A 20,787-nucleotide genomic window follows, 5' to 3' on the forward strand; every position below is an offset into this window, starting at 1 on the left:
AGTTGGTGTTCAACTTGTGTTCAAGTTTGCTGTGAACTACACTTTCAGCATACTGAATGCCTGTAAAGAAGTGCTGAGACAATATTTGACATTTGTTATAAAATAGCTTTTCTAAAGGATAGTCTGGGCAACAGAATACATGAGTCAGAAGATAAAAGCTGGTAAAAGTAACGCATGTATTGTATTCACTCTGACGTATTTCCAAAATAAGGAAGGAAAGACTGTTTCTGAAAATGGTAATTTAATTAGGTTTTGTTGGTGTGTGAATTGTTCAGAGAGATCCCTAGGAGGGAGACTTTGATGTAGTGCTTTCCCAGGTGTTTTAAGAAAACAACAAGAAAAAAACTAATTGAAACTAATAAGCCTGGTATGCTGAAGAAGGAAAGCAAAGTCACAAAATTCAGAACGGAGCAGATAAGTATAATGCTAGGAAGCTTCTATGAGACTTTGGCATTGTGCTGTTTTGTGGAGGAATTTTAAACTGGAACCAGGGATTTAGATATCTTGTTCATGAAACCAACACATGTCATATCTAGGGGTCTGTGGACAATTCTGCAACAACTTTGAAAGAAAAACCTGGAAGACTTAAACAATGCAAAATGTACGGTTGTGTAATGGAGAAACCAGAAGAAAACACCACCAAGGAAATGGAAGACAAAAAATTCTTCAAAGAATTGACTTTTCTCTGTGTTTCGCTGGCAACATGCACCTGAGATCCAGGATGTGAAGATTAAGCCAAAAAAGGTAAGCCCAAAGGCTTTAAGAGCCCAGTGAAAACATTATGGTCTTAGCTCAGCACTTCTTTTGAGGTGCTGGATCAGAGTTTCAGTTCTCTAGAATTGATTTGATCTGGACAAGTACATATCTGTTTAAATAATGTCCTTGCAGGTGGAGGACACTGCAGCTTTAAAACTCTGAGGAAGAGTAGTGAAAGTCTTGCAGTCAGCCCACTAGCTGATGAGCATGTATGGAGGAGTCTTTAAATAAGCAGGTGCTCTCACGAGAAAGACCTCTGTGTGGTGAATGCTAGGTGGATGGCTATGCACAGGGGAAGGGAAACACAGCTTTTTCTTGTCAATGTTTGGTGAGGGATAGCTGGGAGAACATCCACCTCCCCCTACACATCCACACCCCCACACCCCCCCCCTCCCCCGCCCCTGAAGTTTGCCTTGTATTGCGAAACACGGTGAATTCCTGGCAGCGGTCGCAGTGGCACACTCCGAGCGCCCCAAGCCTGGCAGCGTAACCTAAAGGGAATTGCATTTTAATCGTGATCTATTGCTATATAAAAGGGGGCGGGGTGCTCTGCTCGTTCCAGCTCCGTTTCTGTCACTGCTGCTGCAGAAGCACCAACCAAAGGCAGCTGGCACGCCTCTCCGTTGGCTCTTATATAATGTGGGGTTTCACAGGGCACTGATGTAGGAATAAAGTCAAACATTCTCGAGGCAGACTCATATTACTTGTCGTATCGCTGGTGCTCACTTCGCTGTGGGGTGTAGGGCTGCTCTTGGGAGGGTCATCTGTGGCCCTCTTTGAGTGAATTCTAGAAGGTGTGCAGGATGGCTCCAGGCGAGACAGGGGATGAACTTGTTTTCTTTGTGAATGGTAAAAAGGTAAGGAAGGTTCCAGCTTGCTCCTGGATTGTGGCTTGATCACTTATCTTTCTAGTCATCTTTTTCCTCCTCTGAAGTTTTCTGATACCAGCACAATTGCCATGACTTTTAAATACGAAATTGTCAAGACTATTTGTTGTTTTGCTAAGTGACTTTTTCTCTTCTTTGACTTTACCTTGTGATTTATTCAGAGTGTAACACAACTATATAACGTTCCTTTTATGTTTTAGATTTGTTGGCAATAATTTACTGCGATTCTGAGGTACCTACTTTTAAATGAAGGTGCACTGACTTAATACAGGCATTTCTACTGGAGATCATTTCAGTAATTGCAACAGATCTGAAAAATGTAATTCAAATGTAAGCATCAATATATAATTCATATGTTCAGTAAGTAATTCTGACATTTGATTTTTAGAAGGGATTTAAGTAAAATGTTTGTTCCATTTCCATTTAAGAAGCTAGAAAACTTTAAAATCAAAGCCCATTAACTAAAACAGTTTCCTAGATCAACTGCCGACAATTATCTAAGAAGTGACAGTGTTTCACGGAAGAGTGGGGTGGTCCTTGCACATGCTGGACACCTTTAAACAGTTTGTCCCAGAGCCCCCTTTCTCAGTTTAGACTTCACCTGGCTAGCATTGCAGCCTAGTCTCTTCAAAGTCAAGGCTGCCTCTTTTTTGAACTATGAGTACCAAGTTAGTTCTGTTTCTGAGCTCAGCTCGATGTTAATCTTGCCCCGCTGCCTTCCCCTGGCATAGATGCTTGAGCAGGGAAACTTATGCCAAAGCAGCTTCCAGCTGGGAAACTTGGAGAGGGGAGAGGGTTGCATATGCACCATGTACTATGGAGCCAAGAGTTTGTGGACCTTGTGGGCTGCTTAGGGGTAAATCATATGTAGCTCTAACTTGGGGCTAGAGAAAGAGTTTTTTAGTCCCTTGAGGGACCACACAATATTCTTGCTTGATTTAAAAGCTCTATGCCTTGCCCTACAGACTGGCACCAGATTACTATCAATTTTGCTTTTATTGATCTTTTGTGCTAATTTCATCAAGTGTAAGTGTGGGTAAGATTGTTGCTACAATTAGGGTGTTTTAGTTATGAATTTGAATCCCAAACTGGGTTGGAATTTGAACTTTCCAAGGTACTAGGGCAGTTTTGGTTTATCCACGTACCAATAATTAGGTGAAGAATCAAGTTTATCTAGTACGGATTATAAGTTAATCAAAGAGCTCTTGAGTGTAATACTGATGTAGAACCAAGCCCTGGTTCTGAGGCTTTTCTAAAGAAGGATGAGAACTGAAGCTTTGCTCACACAAATCAGTAATGGTTCATATGTCAATGTTAATTGATGTCAGCCGTTTGTTGTATCTAGAGGGAGGTGAAAACTTGAAGCTCCAAGTTACTCATCCCTAGTTAATCAAGTCTGGTAATTGAGATCATGAAGCAGTGGCACAGGATGATTTGTGAATTTCATCTGATATATTTTCTGCTATGATGAGCATGGGTGATACACCATTAACTTGTCTTATTCTCACTCTGTGAAGGTTTTAGGGTTTTAGTGACTTCAGATCCCTCCCTGTGAACCCCGATTTTTAGGGGTTAAACTGGGAGCTTTTTGAGTCTTGCAGTAGGGGGTTGCTACAAATATGTTGGGCAACGCAGACCCTGATACAGGCCAAGTGTACTGGCTTGCTTTCATTTTCTGGCATTCTCTAATGAAAGAGAATTGTAGTTCTGGTACCAGACCAGCTAAAACTAATATGCCACTTATGGTAGGTATGAAGAGTTTATAAACAAATTTGTATATGCATTTACAGCTGGTGCTTCAGCATTGGTTGGTGCTCAGGTATTACAGGAGCATTGATTGCTCTGTGTAAATCAGTAGAAAAGCCCTGTTTCCTGGAGGAGACTCTTGGCTAACTTACAAAAATGTGTATTAGTCAAAGCAAAAGAGAAGAGATTGAGCTACATGGAACTGATTTTCTGGGATTCTCTTCTGTGCGTGTGGAGTAGAGAAGGAGAGCAAGAGCAGCCTAAACCCAGAAGGCTAACCGTAGAAGGCAACCAGTTCTTTTTGTACCTGCTGTCTGTTCTTGCTATGTCCTGGAGCTACTGAACACGTTGTGAATGGCATCGCCCTTGGTGCATTTCAGCAATTTTTATGGAACCGCAGTTGCTGTTTACAAAAGCCACGTCTCAGAGCTGACCTTGTAAAGGGTTTTATCACTGTGTGATCTTGGCAGTGGTTGGCTAAAAAAAACAGACCACCAGGGAATGGTTAATACTACCAATGGTACCAACTCATTCCAAGCATCAAGGCTGTCTCAGCATCCTTCCCTGCTGGCTCATGGAACTAATAGTGATAGCAAAGGAGCAGGTTCCACCTGATAAGAGCAGAGATGGTTTCCTGGATTGAGCTCTACCCAGAGCCTCCAGTGACATTTTTTTTTTTTCTATTCTGTTTTCAGGTGTTCTGCCAAAGTGGCTAGAGTTACACCCTCACCAAATGCAGATTTAAAAAAGAGAATTGGACTCATGGGTCAACCTGATCTGTGGCAACAAATAGGGAGTTTGTTGAGATGTTTCTGCACATGAGAGGTTATGTGATAGAAGGAGTGGCAGAAAGTGCCTGGGCAATGCTGCTGAAACAGCAGGTAGCAGTTAGGATACGGCTCCATCCATCTGGAGTCCTGACTCAACATTCCGGTCAATTCACTACAAAAATGTGATAGCACAGCCAGTGGGAAAGGTCACTGCTGTATGAATTCATGACAGCTTGGCATTGCTAATGGGCTGCTGATATTCTGTCATGGTACAAAACTGCATGATAAGAGGTGGTTGATAAGATAGGGACTTTCATGGCAGCAAATCCTTCTCTTTTGCATTAGCCCAGTCTGCAACGTTGTCAAGAAAAGGTCTTCTCAGAACAGCTGAGCATACTTTACATTCAGGATTGTTTGTTTTGGGTACCTGTTTACTTCACTGGGCGTAAAGCTTGGCACACAACTAACACAAAGTTGTCTTGATAGTCTGCCTAGACTAGAACAGAAAACAACACATGCAATTTAAAGCTAATAGTGGCAATTTTGTTCTCCTCAGGTGACAAGTCTGTCTCATGCATATGCAGCATGTAATTTTAGTTCAAACATGTGGAGTCAATATTTCTATCCCGAATGTTAAGAGAAGGTCTATGCTGAAAGCCACAGTAGACCTCTTCCAAAGCCTGTGGATGTTTGATTGCAGATGGGACCAGCCAAAACAGAGGATTTTATTGAGCTTTGGGACCCTCTATGTCCTACCTAGACAGTGAATTACAAGTTTTCATTGTGCTGGTTTAAAACACAACAAACTGTTCTCATGACCAATAGCAGATTTACAATGTGTGGTTATATTCAGTTTGTTCATCTCTGTTCTAATCCTTTTCCCTAATAAATGAATTTGAAATCTGTCATTGACTTTGGGAATACACATTCACAGATTTTAAGGTCTGAGGGGACCTTTACCATCGACTAATCTGACTTGCTACGCGGCAGTCTGGTTAAAACTTTTCAGCTTCTCTTGCAACTAATTGAGTGACTAGGGACTAATGATTGAATGGAGCTTGTCATTCAGAAAAGTGTCGACTTCTGATTTGAAGACCCTAGCTGATGAAAAGCTTAGCCTGTTGCATGGTAAACTAGGAAAGTTTCTGTTTTCTTTTCCTTTTTGTTCCTCTATTTACCTTGCTCGACTATTGTTCTTTTAAAATGAAATATTTTTTTTTTAACTTTCTGGTAATGTTGATTTAAATATGATGCTTTATGTTGTAAAGGCAAAGTTATCTGAGTTAGTGAAAGGCAGGTAGAGAAGACAGCAAACAAAATATTTATTGAGATCCAAGTTTTGTACATGAAAATATGTGAAAGTGAGCTCAACACCTCTCTGGGCCAGCCCATGGGCTGTAAGAGCGTAGAGTACTGCTTAGGAACTTGTTCCATGTAGTACTTAAAGCTTGAAGAGCTGTAGAGCCAGGCTGTACTCCCTGCTGAGGTGATCTGAGTATTTAAGATTCCTAGAATCAGTGGACAAACAAATGTATAGTGCAAACACAGCAGTACAGAGCAAATTTGTTGGGGCTTGTTTGTCTGTCAGTGCCATCCTAACATTTCCAACAAAGTTTCTTTCTACGTTTGATTAATTTAAGCTACCACATGCAGTAAAATATGCAGTTTTGAATCTGTCAAAATGTAGCCATTAATCCGATGTATTTGGAAATGTGACATTTGGTTTAAAAAAATTTTAAAAAAACCTAAAATCCAGTAACTGAACAAAAAGGAAATATTTCAATTGCAATGTGTGAGTAGGCTGATCCTACTCCCACTGAAGGCAATGGATATAATGCAGTTTCCTTTTGTACAAGGACACTAGAAGAGGTGAGCAAGAATTGTTTTGATGGGTAAGATATTGAGCTGTGAATCGTATTGTTCTAGACATCAGACAAGAGATGTTATCCCCACCTACAGAGTTTTAAAATATTTTAAGAACAAATCACAGCAAGTGAGTGTAACAAACCACTGGAGGAATTGCAAGTTGGAGGACAAAACCAGCATCAATGACAGTGAACAAAAGGCAGGAACAGTAAAAAGTTCTTAGCCCATGGCCAGCAAGAGAGACTAATAAACAAGCATTGCCGCACCAGAAGTCTGAGTGCAAAGAAACGACTCCTTCTTCTCTGACATGTGAGATTTGATTTACTCCACAATGTCCTCCAAACTCTTACCCCTTATTTCCCTCTGATCCCAAGTGTCTGCCAGCATTGCGGATACACAGCTACAGTGGAGCAGTTTGAAGTGACTGAAGGAGGAATTGGGGCTATTGGTTTGAGCAGGGTAAGACTGTGGATTGCTCAGGACATGTTCTACTGCATAGTGGGAGCCACTTTCTGATAGAGTTGAGCAAAGGTTTGACTTTGGGACTTAACACTACTTAAGTACTTCACTAAAAGCGTGTGGAGCTGAGGGGCTAAACACTTTGCTGAATGAAGGATTAGGCCTATGTTTTATTTCTTACTTAACGTCCTGAAAAGGAGCCATTGGGCCAAACTTGACATTACTTGGTTTGAGTACATAATGGAGTGCTTCTTGGATACTTTTGAGAAAACTTCTTGAGGTATTCTGTTTGATCTCTGCATAGAATATTCTCCATAGCCTTTAACTATCTGGAAAACTATTCTGCAGCTCTTTCTCTGTGCCTGGCTATCTTGGAAGCTGCTTTGGAAGGGTTTGCAGTGGCCACTATGACAACCCTGAGGAAGAAACTCAGCTTGACAATGAGGGTATGAGTTGCTGGAGAAGGTTTTTTACCTGTGAAATGACAGCAAAAGGCCTTTTGTCCATGGGACACTCACAGTCACAGGCATTTTGGAGTGATCTGCTCATGTCTGTCTATCAAACTGCTGCAGAGTGATGCATGTGCTTACTGTGAACCAACTGGTCATGAGAGAGCCACTATACACTCTTAGTTGTTTCTATGCATGCAGAAGGTGAGGAAACAGGAGCACTCTGCTCTGAATAGCAGCAATATGAGTGCTGCGTCATTTACAGTAAGACATCCCCAAGCTAGAAGAGTCAACTCTGTTTCCTTGTAGATTATCCTCAGTGCAGGAATGAGTTGTGTAAAAAATGACCAGTTGTGTTTTGTAGCAGCAACTTTATCAGATGGTTCTAAAAGCGTGGACTCAACTAGGAAGCATGAACCTTGTCTCTTTAGAATAACACTGTCACGTGTTGAAGGCGTAAAATTGAAGCAGTACAGAGGTTGCGAAGGTTTCTTATCAGTAAGAAAAAAGGCTCACGCAAATGACCTTTGTTTCAATTTGCCCTTCAAACTGAAAGTGATTAATTTAAATAAACTGTAACTGTTGTACTTAGGACTTGCACAATGTAAGAGCCAGGAACACATGATTACGTTCTGCAACACAGTGAATTTGGAAAAGTTTCTTGACACTCTGTTAATAACAGAAAAAGAGGAAGACAAGCTCTGCAGCCATTTGGAGGCAAGGGCAGAACTTTGGTTTCTGACCATTGGGCTGAGGTTGAAGTAACATCTAATTCTCTGTCCAATGGATAACTGTTAATAATGTTGTTCATTAATAGGATGGACCTGACTCAAAATGCGCAGAGAAAATTTCTTCTTGGTTGAAATTTCATATTCCCACATTAAGGATGACTACTGATGCAACACTGATTGATTTAATGTTAGCAGGGAAGAAAGAGAAACTTCAAGATGATTGATCCTTGTTATTTGTCCTGCAGCACCTGTATTGGTCATGTTATGGTTTCCACTGGTGTTTTTTTTCCCTATAAAGTCTATTACTGCAGCTGTTTCTATCATTCTGTTTATCTGCTAATTTCCTCTGTCCCTTCTAACAGTAAGGAGAAAGGACAGAGGTCAGTTACGCATTGTCAATAAAGATGAGACACAATTTGGGGGATGTCAAGAATTCAAAACACAGTTGAATACAAAACACAGTTCTTCCTCTGCTCACTGCTAATTCTATTTGCCATTTTTGATGAAGGTTTTTTTAAGATTTGTCTCAGTGCGCCATGGCTGAAAAACTCTGCCATATGTAATGCATATAATTTGTCTCAATAAATCCAAGGAAATGTCATATCTGGGTACATCACCAGCATTGCTGAACCTAGTAAGGGGGGCTTAATTGGTGGTTCTGCTCCCTGTTTTGGAAAAGAAGTTACAGAAAACCCAAACTTTCTCCTTCTGACTAACATATCTGTGTGGTAAAGCATTCTGTGTGTAACAGTTCTTTTCCGTTCTTGCAGGTGGTGGAAAAAAATGTGGACCCAGAAACAACACTGCTAACCTATCTACGAAGGAAATGTATCCAGTGTCAAAGAAACTACAGGCGGCTTTCAATGCCTACAGGATTTCGTAATTGTTTACGGCTCTGCCTGTCACTTGAGTGCTAGGCAGCGCTTGTGCACAGAGTATAAGAGGGAGTGCTCTGCATGGTCTGGTATTTCTTGCTGGCAAAGATTACAACTGGTATTCCAAGCTTAAACAATAGCAAATTTTAAATAATATACTTTAAATAATTTATTAATTAGGGAAAACTCTCAGAATTGCTAGGAATTATAATATGATGGAAAGAAAGCAATATTGAGACAATAAAATTGAATGGAATTTAGATTTGTTCCACACAAATTGTAAAGAATTTTCTGGTCAAAACATTACAGGCACTTGAGCTGCTTGCTGTGTCATCCATAATTTGGATATTACTGGATAGTTAATATCCAGTAACTTGATTATCCTGTGGCCTGTTTATCAGATGACCCAGGGATGCAAACTCAGAGGCAGGGTTCCCACCACATACTGTGGGCATGTTTACATGACTGGATGCAAGCAGTCACGTTTCACTCCTGTTTGCAACTGGTCAACACATGAATCAGATGAGCTTCAGGAGCTGGGTAGCTATTACTGTGATGACCAGGCTGGCTATACTAGGTCTGGTTCAGTAGGTAGTGTCGTTCCAGGTTTTCTGAGTTTTTGTCTGACCAGCTGATTGTGTACATAGGCCAAACTGTTCACGTCTGTGTTGGTGTATTCCTTAAAAAGAATCGTTCATATATATTTCACCATGCTGCCATGTTCTATTTGTCTGAGATCTGAAAGAAGTACAGGGATAAAAATCACACTCTGTTTGGGGTTTCCAGTAGAACTATCAACAGCCCTATTTTGTTTGACTGTAACTTGAGAGGATAAAGTTTAAGAGGGAAAATAAGTGGTATGACTGCTGTGCCTGCGTGCACTTTTTATTGCTAGAGCTTTTATGTTAATAACTAATGTATATAGCTTTGTAAGGAGATAATCTGAGCTCTTTGAAACCTTCTGATCTTCTGCTTGAATGTTCCAGTGAACTTATTTTGTAGATGTCTGCCTAGGGTCAGACAAATACTTTAAGAAACATGTTTTGTTGAGGCAGATTAGCACTGTTGTCAAGAGAGGCATTGGACGGCATAAGAAAGCTATATTTCTGCTGAAGCAGGCACATGATTGTATGAAAACGGTTGGTTCCAGGATCGTTTCACTTTATAGTGAAGACAAAGATGATTTGAGTTCTCCATGTCATAAGCCTGTGGGGAAGCAACAGACGTCAAGTTGATTATCTCAGTACAGGCATACGCCCACTGCCACTGAAAGCAGCTGTTTTTTTCCCACTAAAAGCCTCTCTGCATTGGCCAATACCCTTCACAATAAATAACAGCAGTTTAATTACCTTCTAATGAGCGAAGGAACCCAAACCAGAAGTGATCTGAGGAATTCTTTCCTGAAATTCCTTTACAGAACATTTGATGTAATTTCTGATTGAAAAGTACAGGCATGCGTTCTTCAGCCTGTGGAGGAACCTGCTTAGGCCAGTCTGTACACTTTGTGGATTCACAGGTGTCTGTGCAGAGGCATCTCTGCTAGCTCTGCCTCTCAGTGTCTCACTCTTGTGATTTTATGGGAACCAGGCTACTGGGGAGTGTGCTTGGCTGGTTTGGTCTCTAGACTTCCCCATTGCTTGGGAAGCCATGCTAAACAGGGCCAAGAGAGAAGCTAGGGTGGCCAGCCTGTGACTCTTGAGATGGAAATAGCTTGTGAGCAGTTCAAGTGCAGCTGCCATGTCAGTGGGAAACCTTGTGACTTGTAGCACTGCATGACTGCCCTGCCTGAGTGCCTTCTAGGTGGTAGGAATCACCAGGTGTAGGAAGAAGTCAACCACCATTGCTGAGAGATGCTGAAGCAGATGTCACCTTGTGTCTCAGGGATGTGGCTGCATGCCTGAACAGCTCCTGCTCAGCAATTACTGAGTGCTTTGTCTCCCTTATGTTGTTTCCTTTTCTAAGTCTAATGGAAAGTGGGAATTGCTGAAGTTCAGAAATTTTGTATTTATTCTAGTAGTCTATCGGAATATGGACTGCCTGCTTATTAGGGCTTTGGGTGTTGATCTCAAATCTCATGTGCCAGCATTTGAAACTTTGCTTATGTTAAATTATTAAGCAGAAAAAAATGAGTGCTTGGTTTCCAGTAGGAACTTGTTGCTAAGCCTTGATTGACAACTGTTTGAACAGGCTTCTGCCAAAGCTCTTTGGGTTTTCCTTGATTCCTTTTCTCTCAGTGGGCCTATGTGGAACCAAACTAGGCTGTGGAGAAGGTGGATGTGGTGCTTGCACTGTTATGATATCCAAGTATGATCCCTTTCGGAAGAAAATCCTGTATCCTTTGCAATACAAACTCTTCAACAGAGAAATTAAATGGGGACAGATCCAAGTTCTTGACATTCCAGATGTGGTACTATTTAAAAAAAAAAAGTTATATAATGTATGTTTCTGCCAAAACATAATTTTTCACTTTCTGAACATAAAATCAGAAGGCTGAGACAAGAAGGTATTTTTTCCTACAGCATTGCACAGTGCTGACAGGGGATTGTTTCATCCTGTCCTGAAATATCTGCACTGACTCTAGCACACAGGCTATCTGCCTTTTCCCAATTCAGAAAGCCTTTATGTTCTTCTGTTGCAATGTAATAAACTTTGCTGCGATGACCCAAAAGACTATTACTGTGATAAAATCTTTATTGCTGTTGTGTTACTACAATAATCTGGTTTCTGTATGCCAGCAGATACTCACTTTTTCTCCACATCTATTGTAACCTTCAGAATGGCTCTTATTTCCTGAGACATAAACATTCCTCCTATTCGCTCTTTAACTAAATGAAGAATGAAGCAATGAAATAAAACTAAAAGGGGAATGGAGAGGGAGGATGAGGCAGAGGGACAGGCCTCAGTTCATTTTTTCTGTGGGGAATGAAAACACTGAAATTTTGGATATATTTGAAATAATGATTGGAGATATTTTAACTTGGGATCATCTAACTTAGTGGTCCTGCTTTGTAATGTGGCCTTGAATATGATATCTTTAGGGTGATTATTCTGTCTTGATAGAAATTAAATAAAGTAGCTAGTTCCTATAAGAATTTTGGCAACATTATTCTATTTTATCTTCAGCCTGGATTTTTCCCCCCAAAGCGTACCATCTAGAAATGATTTGCTAGGTAAAAGGCCAAGAGTTCTGTGGTCTTATGTAGCTTTGTGAATGGACCAGGCCAGCTGTAAAGTGTCTTGGTATTTGTAGTCTGCCTCTATAAATTACTCCCATGGATTCTGTAGCTTAACATGCAATGAGGATGTTTAAAGTTGCTATTTCTAGGTCAAATCCTACGGTGCATACTCAGTTTAAACTTCACGTGAAGTTGAGGAAAACTTTGGCTGAGTAGGTGCTGTAGGATTTGGCTTGCAACTGATACCTGTATCATATCTATTTAAGTTCTTCTATTGTGTCCACTGCTACAGTTTTTGAGTACTCTTCAGTCCTTGTTTTCCCTTCTTCCTTTGTTGAGCAGCACTGTCAAATGAAATGACCTTAATTTATTATTTTAGCCACCATACTGCCAATGCTTGCCTCTTCCCTGTCTGTGCCCTGCATCATGTAGCTGTCACTACTGTTGAAGGCATAGGTAACACAAAATCCAGGCTGCACCCAGCCCAGGTAAGCTATTAATACTGGTAACTTTAAAACCCTCTATGCATATTTTCTTCTTATGTTATTTAATCTTGTGCCAGGGTGTTGGGACCTCCATCATAGTGTTAAAGCCAGGAGTTTGACTTTCCACATGAGTAGTCTCTTCTTGCAGGAATGACTAAAAGACGGAATAAAACTCCCAGGTCAGTGCTGCAGCACTGTTATGCTCTAACAAGTTAACTGGTGCTATCCTGGCTGAATTGCTAATGCTTTTGTTCTAGGGCTACATGGCTGTATTTGGTCCACATCCTGGACCAAATTCCAGGAACGGGGAAGACTGATGTTGGGGTGAAAGCCTATATAATGACTTGGAGCCGGGAAATCTGGGTTAGGTTTTGGCTCTTCTATGGCCTTCCATGAATGACCCTGGTTTCTTGTCCTGCATAGTTAGAAAGCTTCTCTGCAGTGGTGCAGTAAGGTTTGGTTCAGCGATGTCTGTGAAGTCCCAAAATATTCTTGGTGAGGAGGAGTGACAAGAATGTGAAGCCTTATTTTTCTAGCAAGGTGTTATAAAGCACTTTTTATGGAAGCAGGTTTGCCTCAGCTTTGTCAGAGATACTGGTCCTGTAAGGGAAATGATGATTCATCTCAGTTTGTCCAGTGGGTAGGAATTGTGCCAATATGCATCTGAGACAGTAAACAACAAAGTGCAAAATAAGTTAAACGCGCATGAATGGATGACAGCTAGTCTTACCTTTGTTTACTTGTCCTCTTTTCGCTACTTCCCCTGAAGATTCCAGCAGCTGAGCTTTGAAATTCAAAGTCAGCTCTATGCAGGTAGCCCCCACCTTTCTAGTATGGTAAATCTGCAGAGCTCCTGATCTCATTGGAGGCTGCTAGTCACCTTCAGTTACATTGGGAGCTCAGAGCCCACATACAAACTTTTCAGAATGTTCTCCTCTTTGGAGTCTACTTCACAGATGAATTGACCTTCTTGTCAGAGAACATCTGATGATAGTCTTAGCTCCTCTGGTGAGATTGTTTTCTTTTAACAGAGATGTTACAGACACAAGCACAACAATGAAATCGCCTTCATGTTATGAGCTGCTGATGGTGGTTGTTACTTTTTCTCAGGAGAGAATAGCAAAAAGTCATGGGTCCCAATGTGGCTTTTGCACTCCTGGCATTGTCATGTCTATGTATACATTACTTCGGAACAAATGTGAGCCCAAAATGGAGGACATTGAAGATGCTTTCCAAGGTAACATGCGTAGCCCTGCAGAGATGCAACCTGTTCTGCTTTTGTTACATCTATTTCACAAAATGGGATGGAGGTGCACCTTTGTTTAATGTATTTTGTTGAAGATAGCCGATTGTTATGAGGTTAAGAACTAGCTTTTCCTCCAGGAGACTGGCGAGGAGCTATGAAGTGAACAGAAATGGCCTGTGGAAAATACTACAGAAGCCCATTGTTTGTCCTGAAGCAGGGGCAAGTGGCCTGTCTGGGATTCGGACCCCACTAAGCTTAACTCAGAACAAGAGGTGGCCTGTCCCTGCGGGGGCTTATAAGAGCCTTCACATCTCCTTGTTTATTCATTGCTGTCACAAGAGCCTGCAGAGATGACAGAGAGCATCTGGGCCAGCCAACCTCAAGCAAAGGACCAAAACAGCAATATACATGTTGGAGTGGGGCAGAATTCAACTGTGTAAATCATCTGAGAGGCTGCTGTTATTGCTGAGGTTAGAGCTGTTACCATGCTTCTGGCAGTGACCCGAGAGGAAATCAGATGCAGGAGAATTTGTAATTCAGGAGACTGGATAGTTCATATACTGATTAAACTCACACAATTGAGGTAAATGAGTACTGAATAAGGCAGATTAAATTGAAATTAATTTAGAAAAAATTTCAACAAAAAGGGACAGTAGGATTGTTGCATGACTACAAATGAAATTTTCCTCCTCCCAGTTTTTTCATTAGCTTTACCTAGCTTTGACAAAGCTTGTCTAGATTTGACAAGCTTTTGTGAGAAACAATAAAATATTCTAAAAGAAGAGATGTTCTCAGCCAAATGAAACCAAATCATTATCCTTTTTCTCTGGCAATGCAGGGAACTTGTGTCGGTGTACAGGGTACAGACCCATCCTGGAAGGATACAGGACGTTTGCTAAAGTAAGTGACTTCAGATAATGTTTAAAAAAAAAAAAAAAAATCTGTCTCCCTCTCTGTTACTAAAATACACCATGAGCTGATGTCATTGAAACACTCTCAATCGAGAGTTTCTGTGTTAGAGGCAGAAGCTCTCTAACACAGTTTGCAGTGTTAGAAAGCGACATTACTTTATTGTGGCACCAGGTGCACGGAGGTATCTCCTCCCTGCGTACACACCGGGCCCCTGGACAGGAACTTAGCTGTACACTGCAATCATGCATATCCGTAACATGTTCACATAGTCATCGTTATTCTCTTAAACGTTTGGTAATTTTCTCTCGCTTTACATGTAAATTACTTCACATGCTCAGTTCTCTTTCTCCACCCCTTTCTTTTGGGTCTGGAATATGTTTAGTGTAGGTGGTCCATGAGTCGGTGGTCACGATCTCTACTGGCCGGAATTACTTTTCCCCAAGACACTGCTGCACATGTTGGCAATTTAGAAAAACATGATACAAAGTTTATACATTTTCTGGGATGTTCCCTTCAAGGGCAGACAGTTCTGGATAAAGAGTCTCCCTTCTAATTACTTCTGGCAGATTCAAGGATGGTCGTCTTGTTATGTTCCTTAGGTATGGGCAAACCACCTACTAAACCCTTCATAAAATTCTTACAAAAGTTTTAACCCCTTCATTGTTGGGTGACTCTGATATGGGGAGGAGGAAACATACATGCTACAACAACCCAGCTCCAACTCTTGACTCTTTTGTATGTGCTTCATGCATTAATAATGCAAGACGACCAACGCCATTTACTCAATCCAATTGCTGGCAGTGGAGCACTTGAATAAGATCCACCTGGTGGTCCCTTTTTGGATCTCAGATAATCAGACTAGTTCTTTTCTGTAAGTCTCTGAAAAACTCAGCATCTCGGCATAATACAGCTTGCAGATGATCCCTGACGTGGAAAAAGTGTAAAGGCATGGTACACGAATAGGAACATACTGTGGGAAAATCTGATAAGAAAGTTGCTTTCTTGAAAGATGAGCTGCAAAGCTGAAATAGCTTTGGAAAGAAGTCACTGCTGTATAGCTCTTCCCCAGAACTCATCTGCTGGTATGGGTGAGGTATGAAGCTTTGTCATAATTTTTCTCTAGTCTCTTTGTTCCTGAAAGGCTGCTGGAGGCTGTGAAAAAAAGTAGATCATTAGGTATTTCAGTGATTATTAGCCACTTATGGGGCTACACTGGTATTAAATATCAAAAGTAAAGAATTCAGAATGCTGCCCTTTAATTTCATTTTACTATCCAGAATTACGATCAACAAAAGAGAATAAAAGCAGGAGTGAGAACCATTAGAAATGGTTGATAAACCCAGTCGATATAGTCTACTTGGATTTCCAACAGGCTTTCAACAGTGTCTCACCAAAGGCTTTTAAAGACAATAAGCTGCCATGGGGTAAGAGGGAAGATCTCTGTATGTATGAAAGATTGGTCAAAAGGCAAAAAATGGCATGGAGGAGAAAATGGTGTATTTTTGCAATGGAGGGAGGTCACTGGTGGAGTTCTGCTGGGACCTGTGGCGGGAGCAAGGCTGTTCAAGATATGCCTAAATGAGGTGGAAAAGAGAGTGAGCAGTGATGTAAGAAAATAAGATAACTGATATCAAGTTAGTGTGGGTAGTGAAGACAGGAACAGACTTTGAGGAATTTTAGGACTTCATAAACTTGAGAGCATGGAGAATAGAATGGGATACAAAATTCAGGGCAAATAAATGCAAAGCAATTTAAAGTGTGAAAGGCAGCCCTCATTTCACATAAAATGATAGACTATGAGCAGACACAAGATCATCTTCCTGTTACCATGCAGGAAGATGATCTTGGAGGTATAGTAGACAGTTCCACGGAAGCATCAGCTCAATGCTCGCTGGCAGTCAAGACGAGTATCTCCTCACAGTTCCAGCTGGATCACAGATACTGGCTGAAGGGTCAGAGTAGTTCTAAACCAGAACAAGAGGTCTCTCTGTAGACTGGACATGACCTAGCCATCACGCTGCAGGGTACTGCCTTCTGCTGTCAAGAGAAACATCTACTTGCTTGGCACCTTCCATCTCCCATTTCTGCTTTGAATATAATAAATGCGTGATCAATTTCTCTCAAAAGGGAATCAAGTCTACTTCTTTTCCTTGGAATCTGCACATTTTTCTCAGAACAGTTTTTGTCCCCACAGGACTTGAATTGCTGTGGCAGAGTAGTCAATGGCACTGGATGCTGTCATAGTGAGAGGAAAAATAGCATGCTAAGTTGAATTTTAAAAGCCGTAACCTCAATTTGCAATACAGTATTAGAGTTTGGACCTCTCTGGCTCTACTGTGGTGCAGATATTCAGAGCCGTCTGAGCTGGTTCGAATGTCTGGCTCTTGGAAAACACTGCGACTGCATTATGTCCTGATCAGCATGACTAACCATCATCACACAGGTTTTACAATAGTGACCTAGATATGTTCCTTCTGAAACTGTGAGGTGCAACGCTTTTGTAAAATAGCATGGTGACAACTGTAAGCAGTGTTACCAGCTTCTGGTATATTGAAGCAATTCATCTTTCTGTGAAAACAGATCTAAAACCCAGTTAATTCCCCAGTATGATCTTTCCCAAAATTTGCAGTCCAATGGGGAATGAAGTAATTTAAACACCATTAATAAATTGTGCAATTGAAACTTTTTGAAATACCTGGAGGAAAAAAGTTAATCACATTTTATGTACCAGTTAAGGTACACACAATGGAGGGATGAAAACAAGGAATTAGGGCATAATGTAATGTGAGTATAAAATGAATTTAGGAAAGAGAATATAATGAAATTCTTTGCAGGAAATTCCAGTGAATTCCTGTGGATTCTTTGTTCGGAAGCACTCATTGTTGTATGGAATACTCTAGCAGTTAAGACTGCTTGGAGTTCTTTCGTCAAACTAGTTTATTAATGAAATACGTTGCTGCAAATTTCTGTGATCCAGGTATTGATAAAAGGGGAGGAATATATCCTGTAAAAGTTGCAATGTTCTGACTTTGTGTAGAATAGCCGAAGTACACTTGTTTCTTCTTCAGAATGGGGGCTGCTGTGGAGGAAAAGCCAATGGTCCAGGCTGCTGCATGAATGGAAAAGACGACAGTGTGGTAAGGTGCCTCTCAACTATTAGTTTTTTCCTCTATTTCTGATATTCTGAAGTCTTAGCTCTGACTTGTTCTGTTCCAAAGCCCAATGCTTTTAATTTAGCTGTATTTATGCAAAGTGGTTTAGACTAATTTATAGTTCATGCTGGTCTTACCTCAGAAAAGGTACCTTTGATGTAATTTAACATGCCAGTATGAAAGTAATGTCACTTTTGATTGTCGAAAACCTGTTACTATGTTCAGGGTTCAGGTTCAAGTTTCTGACCAGATGTGCATTGTGATCAGAAAAATATGACTAAAGTACCTGAAACACTGGATTAAGTGGCATCTTTTTGCTGTTGTTTGCCATTCTTTGCTCCATGAAATAGTAATAGGGATTTGACTGGAATGAGTTAGGGTTGTATGTGGATAGCTTTCTCCTCTGCCGCCCAGCATTTTGCGTTTTCTCTGTCATAGATGATGACGTCTTCCAGCCTATTCAATTCTTCTGAGTTCCAGCCATTGGACCCTACACAGGAGCCAATTTTCCCACCAGAGTTAATGGTAACTTCATTCAAAAATACATAGTATGTGATTCATTTGTTTCATTGTTCTGCACAGGGTTTGAGTGTCCACAGTGTTTCTGCCCTGAGGAAATGGCAGTGCAGAAGATGGCTGCTGGGTGACTTAAAAGATATGCAGGCCAAGTGCCTGTCCCAGCTGGCTGACTTTCCTCTGTTTCTCACCATACATGTCTGCTCTTGGGTTGCCTTCCTTTCCAGTCACTGCCTATCCAGGGTGGAACAGTAGCTGACATCTAGATTTCAGTTTACTGGGTCAGATGTGAACTTTTATATTAAATGCAGCTGTATGTGAGCTAATCACCCTGTCCTTCCTTTATAGTGTAGGAAGAGAAGTAGGAGCTATGGGATGTAGCTGAATATATGTCAACTAGATGACTTCCTAAAAACACCAACTTCTCTTCACTCAGTGTAGCGAGAGTAGAAATTGGCTGGCTCACACAGACATCAAAAGTTGGGTGAGATTAGTTTCTCTCTCTGTTTCACTCCTGTCTTTTTTGGGGTAGTCTTCCCCTAAGCAATGTGTCCCAGCCAGGAATCCAGTCCAGCACATGGCATGTGTACAACTTCCTTCACATTGAACAAACAACTCTAATTCAATTGTTAATTCTGCTGCTGCCCCCAGCCTAAATGTGTCATGAGCTACAGCATGAGTAGGTTCTCATAGACCAAAGCATAATGTATATTTAGCCTGAGATAGGCCCCTTCTGTTTCTTCTCAGGTGTTGTCCTACCTAAGGGTTGACCTGATGTTGCTGGAAGGCAGCCATGTTTTCTTCAGTCACTGGATGAATTAAAAAGGGAACCAGAATCTGGCATTGCAGCTGGTAACTCAAATTCAGCAGTGCTAAAGGGTGACACTTTTGCAGTGAGATGAGAATGGAAAACCTATTATTTCTACGATGGCTGTAGCCACAGGCATCTGCCAGAACTTTGGTCAGATGGAGCTTGCTGGCAGAAGTCTTGCTAGGGAGATGTGGCAGCAGGATGCACCTGGCAATATCAGGAAGGGAAAACTTTTGTCAGCATGAAAAAGACTCTTGTCGCTGCTGGCAGAAGGATTGGGAATGGCTAACTGCCAACACCAGTGTGGCTATCACCCACTTGTCAGGAACTTGACTGAGATGGCGTCTGGCCTGACATAGGCATGGGAAGCATGTGAGCAGGGATTCATGGCTTCATGTGGGGTCTGAGCTCTATCTGAATTAACTTTTGCAGACTCAGAGTAACAAACTGCAGAAACAGCTGTGTTTCAAAGGTGAGCGTGTGATGTGGATCCAGCCTACAACTCTCAAGGAATTGGTGGCTCTCAAATCCCAGTATCCCAATGCCAAGCTCGTTGTGGGGAACACGGAAGTGGGTAAGAGGAAGAGCTGGTGCTCATTAAGAGCAGTTGGAAAACTTTCCATGGAGTATTTTGTGAGAACAGTGCAAAAGTAAACCTTCATGCCATTGCTGTTAAGTAGCTGTTTAATCTTCAGGTTGTGTGCAGGAACAAATTTTCTTCTCAGGTAGATTAATCTCACAGTGAATGTTTTTCTCCTGTTCTTTACTATGCTAGACAAAAAAAATTTGCTTATCTAGACCTCTGAGCTTTTGTGTTAGTTTTTGAGAATTTTGAGAAGAGGTGAGTGGCACAGCATAAAATGTCCTCATAATCAACTGAATTTAGTTGTGAAACCTGCCTTTTGAAACATTTTTCATTGAGTAAACTCTCAAGACTTGAAATCTTACTGTCCCGTCCCACTCCTCCCCTCCCCTCCCCTCCCCCCAAGTACTAAACAGTGTCTTTAAGGTTATTGCAAGCCTAGAAAAGAGTGTCTAAAACTTCCCTATGAGAATTCTGGTATTAGTGGAAAACAGCTTTTAGTTTGATATCTCTGTGACCTTATATTATCTGTGTAACAGATGGTCAATGAACTGACTGTTGAATAGACCTGCTACCATTTCATTGGGAAACAGTTAACTTGGGCTCTGTCACCTGTGTGTAACTGAAGGAATCTTACTTTTCCTTAAGGTATTGAGATGAGGTTAAAGAACATGTTGTATCCAGTGATAATAGCACCAACATGGATCTCTGAAATGAACACTGTTCAGCACACTGAAACAGGTGAGCAAAAAAGAGGCAGAATGCCTGTGAAGTGAGTGGGGACTCCATGGAGTAATAAAGAGGATATGAGGGAAAATTCGCAGATCAAAAACTGCTTTCTATGTGCATTAATGCTTCTCCCGTGCAGGGAATCAAATGAGTGATATGTAAAAATAATTTGACAATCGAAGAGGGCTTTCATGAGAAGATATATTAGACATTTTATCTGTTTGATGCATGGTGTTTTACATGTATTAACTGGGTTAATAACGGATTTCAGTGGGCAATCTTTTTATTTAGAAATATTTTTAAAATAGTAACTGGGGGAAACGTACTGGATTTGACAGTCTAAGTGACTAAGTGAAGTATTGCATTTACTTTCTTGGTGGAGACAAGTCAACCTTACAAATAGTTAGAAGTAATTAGGACAATGTAGCGCACCCTAATGCTTGGTAGCATGTTTAAGGTGTGGAAACTGGAGAGGAGTTGGAGTTCGCTTCTCAAAGGACAGAGTAATACTTATAGGAGGACAATATCATTCATAATACACTGAGAAAAAAGAGTGGTGACTTACTGTCATGTAAGTTACTGTACCGTGATGGTACTGTCATGTGATTTAAAGGGGAATTTTGTTCTGAGGATGTGAT

General features: G+C 41.0%; 1 protein-coding gene across 1 annotated transcript in view; it reads left to right on the forward strand.

Moving 5' to 3' along the window:
- Positions 1 to 1,559: 1,559 nt before the first annotated feature.
- XDH (xanthine dehydrogenase) overlaps positions 1,560 to 20,787 on the forward strand; it is a 51,336-nt gene continuing 32,108 nt past the window's right edge. Inside the window, exons 1-11 of the mRNA XM_086629914.1 lie at positions 1,560 to 1,613; positions 8,435 to 8,492; positions 10,774 to 10,870; positions 12,095 to 12,203; positions 13,311 to 13,437; positions 14,285 to 14,346; positions 16,553 to 16,601; positions 17,407 to 17,495; positions 17,949 to 18,035; positions 19,270 to 19,411; positions 20,069 to 20,161. Coding sequence (XP_086486040.1) covers positions 1,560 to 1,613; positions 8,435 to 8,492; positions 10,774 to 10,870; positions 12,095 to 12,203; positions 13,311 to 13,437; positions 14,285 to 14,346; positions 16,553 to 16,601; positions 17,407 to 17,495; positions 17,949 to 18,035; positions 19,270 to 19,411; positions 20,069 to 20,161 — 967 coding nt within the window. The remainder of the gene's footprint in view (positions 1,614 to 8,434; positions 8,493 to 10,773; positions 10,871 to 12,094; positions 12,204 to 13,310; positions 13,438 to 14,284; positions 14,347 to 16,552; positions 16,602 to 17,406; positions 17,496 to 17,948; positions 18,036 to 19,269; positions 19,412 to 20,068; positions 20,162 to 20,787) is intronic.

The sequence above is a fragment of the Tauraco erythrolophus genome, chromosome 2 (assembly GCF_009769465.1).
Source record: "Tauraco erythrolophus isolate bTauEry1 chromosome 2, bTauEry1.pri, whole genome shotgun sequence".
Classification (NCBI taxonomy): Eukaryota; Metazoa; Chordata; class Aves; order Musophagiformes; family Musophagidae; genus Tauraco; species Tauraco erythrolophus.